This window comes from Vigna radiata, chromosome 7 (genome assembly GCF_000741045.1).
Source record: "Vigna radiata var. radiata cultivar VC1973A chromosome 7, Vradiata_ver6, whole genome shotgun sequence".
Taxonomy (NCBI): Eukaryota; Viridiplantae; Streptophyta; class Magnoliopsida; order Fabales; family Fabaceae; genus Vigna; species Vigna radiata.
In genome coordinates, this window is record NC_028357.1 from 38,571,947 (window position 1) to 38,582,740 (window position 10,794).

Consider the following 10,794-nt stretch of genomic DNA (forward strand, 5'->3'; position numbering starts at 1 on the left):
GAACTTCTAGGAAAGCATAATCACGAGGTCGTTACAACACTTGCTTCAAACTTCCAGCAACGTCCTATCGTGTGCCCATTTAATTACCTCTTCATCACCCAAGAAATAAATGAAAAGAAAAAGATACTACTTCATCACCCAATGCCCATCACAGTATGCATTTTTCAAAGAGAATTTTCCTCCAAAAACAATCAGCCCCTCACAAAATAACGCTGCAGCCGAGAGTGTCAATAGAAAAGTGACGGCTGCCTCCCCAAGTCCTAGGACATGTGTCTCAAAAATAGGGTGGGGTCCACCCTCTTTGCAAAACCCTAGGTGCCATGTCATGTTTCCTATTTGGGCTCAAACTATTTTGCCAAAAATTAGTCCAATGTTGCAAAGAGTTTGTCTAAAAAGTTTAAACAATTAAATTACAATACAACTAAAATTTAAAATGTCTAAATTTGAGAGTCTTGAATTTAATCGGTGTCCTCCAAATGTCCCAAATTATGTTTCCAAAATTTTCCCTTGAAACTAATAATGCAAATAATTAGCTCAGAAAATTCAAATTAATTAAAATTAGAATTTCCGGTCAAATTAAGCATAATTAGGAAAAACGGGAAAATACCAGACAATAAGCACAATTCCCTGATTAATTCTAGCACAATAAACTAAGTGAAATCAATAAAATATCGACTCATCACACTCTCTGTCTATTCGAGCTCTAAGCGCTATGTTCTATCACCAATTGGGTGATTTGTAGGTTCTGTAAGCAAACACTGAGTGGGTTCCTGTTAGGACATCTTCAATTAGCTTGTTTGAGAAAGTCAGGTAAGGGGAGTTAATTATTTTTGGTTAAATCTGATTTAGTGTTTCATGTATGATTGAATTTAAAAATATGATGTTCTGTTGGGACTGTGTTGTCACTGTTTTACGTATTTGGTTTTGGTATGAACTGGATTGCACAAATGATGAACCTGTGAATGATTTCTTGTGTATTGTTGATGAATATACTCTGTTTCGGAATGAGTTATTGAATGTGATTGATTTTTCTCTGCTGACCAATTGGGATGTAAAGAGGGTTTGAAAGAATTTGGGGTTGGTTTTGTAAAGTGTAAAGGAAGTGTTAAATTTGGTTGGATAGAGGATGAAATGTAAAGTTAGTGAACGGATGAGAGTCTGAAAGAATAACGCGGGAGAGAGAAAGATGTTTAATTTCTTTAAAATGATTTACTGTTTCCCTGAGGCAGAAAGTGCTATGGCCATTGACAGATGAAGGAATGAGAGGAAAAAAAAAAGGAGTATCTCTGTTTGTGGATTTTTTATATTTCCTTTCTTGTTTGAATTGTAAGGAGGAGTAGGTTTTGGGTGTAAATAAACAGTTTCAGGTATGCATTGGATGGGGAGTTTATTAGGATGATATTGAGAAAGAAGGAGTGTTGCTCTGAGTGGGTTTAATAAAATAAAATGAAGAGAGAGTTGTGGGTATAGAAGGGAACAATGTTAGTATGCAAGAAAGAGAAAAGAAGAAGACGTGTGGGTGGCAGTAAAGAAAAAGAGTGGTGCTGGAAACATTGGTTAGTGATTTTATAGTGGGAAAAGATTAGAAGAAGGAGAGAATTGTGATCTTAAATGAACATAAAATTTTAATAAATAGTGGAAGAGCAGCGGTTGTTTTGTTGCAGAGAGGGAGGGACGTTTTGCTTTTACTAGGTTTTGGAAAAATTTTCTTTCATGGTTATATAAATTAATATAGAAAAGAAAATATGAATGTTTGCCTCCGTAAGGCACGTCCAGGGCGTGCAAATTCTTTTGCCATGTTATGTTTGTAAAATGGATAGGTAGGAAAGATAGGATAGACCCACTTTGCTAAAAGGATGAATAAATAAAATAAAATATTAAAAAGAAAGAAATACAGGGATGTCATGAAAGTAAATTTTGTTAATATACATTATATAAAAGGTGCAGGACAGTTAATAAATAATATTAATATATTAGTTACATATTAAATTTGTACATGTACATGATATTAATTTCTATTAATATAATATAATTTTATATATATAACTAATAGGTACGTATGATAGAATATTAAAATATTATACTATGAATGTTGACTTAATTAGAAATGTTTGTGTAATGGTTTGATATAAATATTAGAATAGAATTATGGTTTAATATAACTATTATAATATAATAGAAGAAAACATGATTTTATATATTTGAGTGTATAGGGGTTTAGGCATTGGAAATAAATTATAAAAGATTATAGTATTGATTAACTTATATTAAATTAGGGAGATGTTATTTTTATAACTTGTGATTGGTGAGTAATGTATATTGTTGAGATTATGTATATGTCGATTACGGCAAAAAGTATATGATTACAAAGTGATGAAAGTACGATCCAAGTGGTAAACTAAGTTCCATCTGTGTAGAAGTAAACTAATTTCCATCTGTGTAGAATCTCTCGGTGAGATTCTTAGTGTTTTAGAATGAAAGTAGGGGCTCAGCCTTGGGAGTCATTCTGACGCTTCAATGGTTAATCAAACTCACTTAGAGAGGTTGAACCCTGTGGTGAGAAGTAGCAGGAGGTCCTTGGTCTTGGGGGCTCCCAGTATGCCTCAAGGCGCGGAACGGACTAATCTCGTGAGTGTGGCAGGGTGGGGAACCCAAGTTTCATAAGTCACCACGGGTGCAAGACTCGCCATAGCCCGACTATCATTTTAAAGTCCGGACGAGTCAAGTCTAGAAAATAACATGTTTAGGTTGTGTTTCTTAAACTGTTTGATGTGAAGTTGTCTCTTGTATGTTACACGCTTAGATTGAGTTGTATGATGTTATATAATTAGCTCACCCTTGCATTGCTTGTGTCTGTGTATGTTGTATGTGTTCCTGTTGCGATGATCATCCATTTTTAGATGTGAGCAGAGGAGAATGAGGTCTCTGTGGAAAACGCTGGGGAGGAGAATGAAGACGCAACTGCTTAGTTCCCCTAGGAATTCCATAGCTCCTAATGTTATTCAGATATTTTTTTTTTTAGCTCCTGTATTTTGAGAAACTTTAGTATTTCCACGTTTTTAATTTTTCCGCATGTGGATGACTGTAATCCTAAACTAAACTCCTTAATTATTCTTGACTGCTTTCCATTATCATATTTAATGACGTCTTTAATTTATATGCATGACCCAAATATTATTGGGATATCACAAGAAACCAGTTATAAAATTTTTGAGTTACCAAAAAGTGAATGAACCAACCCAAATGAGTTATATTAGTTCACTTTTGACACTTCCTAAGATTGAGAACTGGTTATTTGTTCTCAACAAAACACATCATCACCTTTTTCACTTTTGACATTATATTATATATATAATGTTTTAAAATAATATAAAATAAAATAAAATAAGAACATAAGCAAGAAATGTAAATAAATAAATAATTATATACAATTAAAATGTTATAAATAAATATAATAATGAAAATATAAGTTAATAGAAATGCATAATTAGAAATAAATAAAATAAAATAAATAAATAGGACCAATGTAGATGAGAGAAATGAAATAAAGTAAATAAATAAGATTAGAGTTAAATTGAAAAAATAATTAACTAATATATAAATTAAATTAATTAAATAAGTGAGACTAGTGTGTGACAGAAGTTAAATTAGATTAGAAGAAATAATTAAGCAGGAGAAAAATTAAATGAAATAAATAAATACTATCTAATATTAAATTAAAATAAATAAATCAAACTAATACCTAACCACTCAAGGTAAAATTAAATTAAATAAATAGGATTTGTGCGTAACATGATATAAATTATATAAATTGATTAAAATAATTAAACATAACTAAAGAAAAATTAAGTAAATAATTAAGCAAGACTGGTGCATGATTGAAAATCATTCTAAACTCCTAACTACTTATAAAACAAAACTCAATTACTAAAGTGAAGTTAAGAATTCAACCACCACTAATAAAAGAAAACCAAATCTCAGAATAGATATACTTTGTAAGAATAGCTATAAAATTGCATAAAAAGTTTCTTAAATATTATAAAATTAAAACAACTATAAAATTGGATAAGAAGTTTCTTAAATATTATAAAATCAAATGAAAAATCTTTTAAATAAACATAAACTTTTCATGTATTTTAAGTGCATGTTACACAAACATCATGAGATTTTTGTATTAATTTATATACTATAAAACGACTTCACTTTAGATTTAGGATTTTCAATTAAGATAAGACATCAAATTATAATTATAATATTATATTAAGAAATAAAATTTAAATTTAACTTAATTCTATAAAATTAATTTGTAAAATATAGTTTGTATTTATATATAGAATGTAAAATTGGTCTTATTTATAAAACTGAGACTTTTATCTCAAATTTCACAATTTCTTAAAAGAAATTCAAAAAATAAAATAATTTATTTTAACATTCGCTAATTCATATTTAACAAATTATTACACCAACTTAATACGTTAGGTTAGTATTCGCATTTTTCAAGCACGATTGATGAAAAAATAATAATAATAAACACTAAACACCAAAATGTCAAAATGTATTTCTGACAACAGTATTACCTCCGTATACTTGATTTGTCACTTTCCCTTTCTTCATTCCACGCTGTTAGTTTTACCTGGTTATGATAAGCATATGAGTGCTGAAGAAACAAAGGCCATCGTAAAAAATGAATCTAGCATGCAAAAGTATAAAATGATATGCTGAATCTTATTAATTGAACTACAAAAAGAGATATTTTAAAATAGTTTTAAAAGAAGAATGAAGAGAAGGAGGTATTTTGGTTACTGGAAGGAGTGAATCTGAAAACTGGTTGTGTATCAAAAAATAGAGGTAGAGAAGATTTGGGATATTTTGGTGAGATTGTGGCTGCATAGAATGATGGAGATTTGGGAGTGACGTGGCTTTCTCTCTATCTCAAACTAACTATCCACACCCTAACCCACTCATATCTATTTCTTTTTCACTTTTTCAACTCTCTTCTCTCCCTGCTTTCCACGTCATCCCCTACCCTTTTTGCCCCTTTCTCTCCCACTTCATCAGGCGCACGTTAGCTCCTACCACCATCTACTTTCTTTTCTTCCTCGGATTCAAAATCCCATTCCCAAGCACAAAATACTCTCATGGTTCATCTTTTCTCACTACAGGGCCAGAAAAAAATTGAGTTTTTTTTTTTTGGTGTGAACTGCTAACGATCAGCTGATATGAACAAATGGGCTTTGAATATGATGTGTCTTGATTGGGGTTGTGGTTGCAAGATTTGATTTTGGGGCAGGGTTTAGTGTTGAGTTGTTGTTTTTTCTAGTACAGGGAAGAGGGGTTACGATGGATGCTGATACCGAGACTGAGGAACTTATTAATTTGAACAATAAAGCAAGTAACTGTGGTGGGAATAATAGTAAGAGTGGCGATGGCTTTATTGACAGAAGCAAAGTGAGGATTTTGTTGTGTGACAACGATTCCAAGAGTTCTGAAGAGGTTTTTACTCTTCTTTTGAGGTGTTCTTATCAGGGTATGAATTAAACCCCCTTTACTTTCTTCTTTTGGTGTCAGTTATTGTTCTCATAGAAAAAGTTGAATTGGAAATTTTCTTTCTAGGATGGTAAGTGATGTCAGAAATATGAAGGGGGTGATTTTGAATTGTTATATTATATGTATCATTGAGTTACATGCTTTCATTTTGGAAATCAATTTATGTAATTAGTCCAACTATTGTATTCGCTGGCTGATCCAAACTGTTTTGCTTTTCAACTTTGTGGACCTTATCCATTTGTTCAAGGTGTACATGAAAGATGATTCTTAGAGGAATATTTAGCTTCCCTTATGTCTTAATTAAGCCTGTTCAAGAGACTTGCTTGCTGCAACTTTTGAAAATATGACTAGCGTGGATATTTTTTGCTTAACAGTTACTTCAGTAAAATCGGCTAGGCAAGTAATTGATGCACTGAATGCGGAGGGGCAATATATAGACATGATACTAGTTGAAGTTGACCTTCCGGTGAAGAAAGGCATGAAGTTGTTGAAGTACATAGCAAGGGATAAAGAATTATGCCGAATCCCTGTTATAAGTAAGTCTCGAATCTTTATTTTCTCAAGGAATTTTTTAGCACTCTTTTTGTTTGGCAAATTGTATCCTGTTTCTTATCAATGTTTCTGTTTTAATTTTTTGGGTGGGGGGGTTAAAGTGATGTCTGCACAAGATGAGGTATCCATTGTTGTAAAGTGCTTGAGGCTTGGGGCAGCAGATTACCTAGTAAAGCCTTTACGCACAAATGAACTATTAAATTTGTGGACACACATGTGGAGAAGGAGACGCATGGTATGTATTTTCCAACTTATTTATATTGTGTTTATTCATACTATTATTGGTTTTCTACCTGTCCTTAAACATCTCCTTTCCATGCTGATACGAAATGAATATTGATGACTGTCTTTCTTGTGACTTAAAGAATCTCTATTCCATGATGTCAAATTTCTTGAAATAATATTTAATTGGGGTCTTTGTTTACTGTAGTCCTACTTTCAAATACATGTTTAACTGAATGATACACTCACTAAGGATTGAAATTCAACTGAGAATAATGGCAATTCACATGAACATGCTTTTAGCTTCTGTTTGCTTGCGAAAAGCATTAGTGTTTAAGATTCAGATATTTTACATAATGTTATAGTATATGTGAATGTGTAAAGTATATGTTTAGTATTTCCGAAGGATTTTTGGAAAGCTTGGAGAGTATGAATTTGTGATCAGCATTTAAAGGTAAGTTGAAATTGAATCAAAGCGTTCAGCAGAATGAGTTTGTGATCAGTGCATCTAACTTGATTATAGTTTAATTTCTGATGAAAATATGTCACATGGCTTCATAATATGTGAATAAATGTGGAAAACATTGATTTAGTAGTCATGAATGAGAACAACTTTTCATGGAATAATCATAATGGAATATGGAATGTTGGTGCAGCCTCTCCCCTTTCTCTTGCTTGCTTCCTCATTGTTTATTTGCATTTGCTTATCCCCATTGCATTGGACATTGTTTTTTACTAAATTTTCAATTTTTTACTTTGATCTTCTCAACTGGAAATTGAAATGGATATTTTTATTCTGGCAGCTTGGACTTGTGGAGAACAACATCTTGAATTATGAGTTTGAACTAGTAGCATCAGATCCAAGTGATGCCAATACAAACAGTACCACCTTGTTCTCTGATGATACAGATGACAAGTCCAAAAGAAGCACTAATCCAGAGACCGTAGTATCAATCCAACAAGAAGAAGAGGTAAATGCTAGAGAACAATATTTAAACAATAAAAGAAAGAATGCAGTGGGTTTTACAGAATTGGAAATTGACGACTTTGTGTGTCACCTTGAAATTAAATCTATTATATTAGAAACAGTGTTTTTCTCTAATCAACTTTGATTACTTTGCAAATTGTTCAACTTTTCTAAGTTTTTTTTTTTTTTTTTCGTATTGCTGTGCTTTTATCTGTTAATAAAGTGAGAAGCAGGCTCGTTCTTGACAGAACCCCTCCTAAACTAACACAAGTTTTTTCTGAAAACTATTTCTCAGTGATGAAATTTCAATCAAGTCCACCCTTTAAATACTACTAAGATATCCCTAAGAATTCTCCTAATTGATACACTTAAAATAAATAGTTTCCTACTCGATAGAATCATAACCAACAATTATCCTATTCGATAATATAAAGGATATCAATAATTGATAGGATCTTATATAAAATTATCCTAATTAATAAAACAATGATCCTAAGATCAAGATCTTATTAAGATCATAGGAAAAATTAAAGAAACAAGCTAAACTGAAATAAGTCAAGATCTAAATAAAAAGTTATGGTAATCCTAGTTGCTTTTCCACAACACTATGTTTCTCACTGCTTTCCACCTGAAAATGGATATTAATTCTGATGGTAGTATAAAAGTTAAATTGTAATATAAATCCGTAAAAGTCTTTGGTAGGGTGAAAATTGATTAATCTAAATGAATCATAGTGCATTTTTAAATAAAATCTTAAACACCATTTCTGATGTAAGTCTTAATTAGTATTCTAAATAAACAGCATTGCTGAAAGCCAAAAATATAACTATAAGGAAGTTACTAATAACAATTTGGGAAACACTTTGTTTTTTTATTTACTAAAGACTAGACAACTCAACTATGTATGGAGCCATTTGATTATTTATTTATGCATGTAGAAAGTGTTGATACGAGCCTTGCATTGACCCAGCAATGCAGAAAAGGAGGTTAGAGTTTTTGCATTTGTAAATGAGTGTATATATAGCATTGCTCAAATGTCTTTTTGGCCAGCTACTGCCGTTTAATTATGATCTGTGTGATTTACTGCTAATAACTGTAGAACAGAGATGTGGTTACGTGATACATTATATTACATGTATAAAATTTGTCTTTTCAGGTTAGTATTGCCGCCACCACCCATGTTGTGTTGGAGCTTCCCAGTGCTCTTGTCTCAGAATATCAGCCTGATGTTCCTGGAATAAGTGATCGCAGAACAGGTATGCTTCTCTTTTTCCTTTAACCACTATTTTCAAAATACAAAATTATATAATACTTTTGTGCATTATGTTTATTGAATACAATGTATTGGACAATATTTTGAATGCCATAAAATAACACATTCTTGTAAAGCTTCGGTTTTTCCTATCTCTGTGCCCTTATAGCCAATTTTGGTCCATATATCTACTGTTCAATTTCTCAAGAAAATCAAATAAATACATTGGTTCTTGCCTAATTGTGATTTATGATTACTCACATAGGTACTCCAATACAGCATCCATCATGCAGCAGAACTAATATTGGTAGTTTTCACTTGTACATCTTATTTGCCTCCTACATTCATAATTTAAAAAATGGCCACAGTTGAAAATAGGTCCTAAAGTTGAATAAAATTTGACTGAAGTGAGTAACCCCTTGTTATTTTTACTGGTTTCGCTCTAATTTTCCATAATTTCGCAGGACATTTTTCATCTGGTCCAAAGAAGAGTGAACTGAAGATTGGAGAGTCATCAGCCTTTTTCACCTATGTCAAAGCAACAGCACTGAAGAGCAACATTGAAGAGACTGCTCATGTTGACAATACTACTACAGAAGTTAGGGTGGAACATGTGAATCAAGCATGTGGTGAACAGGATGGTAATGACCTTAATGCACATGAAAATGGAGAAATGTTTGAAAATCATTCACAAGATGACTTACCCAGCAGCAACAGTATCCATGATTCTTTTTCTATTGAGAGATCTTGTACTCCACCTGCATCTATGGAAGTTTCTCAGCAAAAGCATTACAGGGAAGAACATTCTCAGGGAGTAGTGCATCCAATAAATGGAAATCATGGTTCCGATCCTGCTCAACATGCTTATCCATATTATATTTCAGGAGTTGTTAATCATGTTATGATGCCATCATCGGCACAAATGTATCAAAAGAATATCCAGGACTTGCAAAGTCATTCTGGTTCTTCCGTGATTGCACAGTACAATCATCTTCCCCAATGTCCTCCTCAAGCAAGTGGGATGACATCCTTCCCATATTATCCAATGAGCATTTGCTTACAACCTGGTCAGATTTCTACAACTCATTCTTGGCCATCGTTAGGAAGTTCAAGTTCATGTGAAGTGAAATCGAACAAGGTTGATAGGAGAGAAGCAGCGCTAATGAAGTTTAGACAGAAAAGGAAAGAACGCTGTTTTGATAAGAAAATTAGGTATGTCAACAGAAAACGGCTTGCAGAAAGGCGGCCTCGTGTGAGGGGACAGTTTGTGAGAAAGTTGAATGGTGTTGATGTGGATCTTAATGGACAACCTACTTCCACTGATTACGATGAAGAGGAGGAAGACAACCATGTAGCAAGAGATTTGTCTCCTGAGGATGCTTGAGAATCTCAAATTGTAAGTTTGACCAAGAGGGTGAAGGACCAATGAATTTCTTTCTGCGGTGACTCGTTAGTGCTCCTGATCTTGATGGAAAGTTCATGTAACAATATTAGTGGATGTGCACGTATTGTCAATGTGAAAGGTCTGAGATGCTGTTCCTATTCCACTCTGCACCATCCTTATCAAAACTAGTTCAAACAAAATCTTGGTGGGGTCTCAAATGAAAGTTCCATTCCATATATACTCCTCAAGGTGTACCTCTGCAGGTCTTGCTCAAGTGGTTGAAAGTATTACACTTTTGTTTAATCAAAACTTTTGGAACCATTATCTTAAATTTACTGTCAAACAAATTTTGCAACCAGCTCTTCGTAATATTACTATGTAAAAGTGTTGTGTTTATGGCGGAAAAATCCAAGTGTGATGATTTTCTCTGATGCTGGTTTGTTGTAGTAATCTAAATACATGTACAGTTTGTAGCTATTTACCCACTCAAGTGGAGAGTTGGAGGTATAACAAAACCTCTGGGTAATGTTACCATTCAAGACTAAAATATCTTGTTTCCATCCATTATTTTATCAATTTTTTGAAGCATTTATATTTCTACTCGATCCATTACATATACTTTAAATTAATCTATATTTCAATTGAAAAATTAGTGCAATGGTGAGCCATTAAAATCAACAAAATCCCACCCAACTATCCACCACTTATACGAAATAGTGAAGGGGAGCAGTTGTGTCCCTTTCTCCACCTAACCTCGACGCAGCTTCTCCTTCCAACCTGCCGCAGACGACGACGGCGAGCGGTTCAAAAGAAGAAACGAAAACCCCAATCTCCTAATTAGTGAGTTTTTTTCACTCTCGTACACCAAAA

General features: G+C 32.9%; 1 protein-coding gene across 2 annotated transcripts; it reads left to right on the top strand.

Annotated features, from left to right (window-relative positions):
* Positions 1-4,877: 4,877 nt before the first annotated feature.
* LOC106769035 (two-component response regulator-like APRR1) lies at positions 4,878-10,500 on the top strand. 2 transcript variants are annotated; one of them, XM_014654484.2, is made up of 7 exons: positions 4,878-5,527; positions 5,922-6,083; positions 6,201-6,334; positions 7,125-7,292; positions 8,445-8,544; positions 8,806-8,847; positions 9,005-10,500. In XM_014654484.2, exons 1-7 carry the CDS (start codon positions 5,341-5,343, stop codon positions 9,922-9,924), a joined length of 1,713 nt encoding a protein of 570 aa, XP_014509970.1. In that variant the 5' UTR covers positions 4,878-5,340; the 3' UTR covers positions 9,925-10,500. The 2 variants fall into 2 exon arrangements, with proteins under 2 accessions (XP_014509970.1, XP_014509971.1); XM_014654485.2 differs by lacking the exon at positions 8,806-8,847 and having other exon boundaries at positions 4,882-5,527.
* The last annotated feature ends 294 nt before the right edge of the window (positions 10,501-10,794 follow it).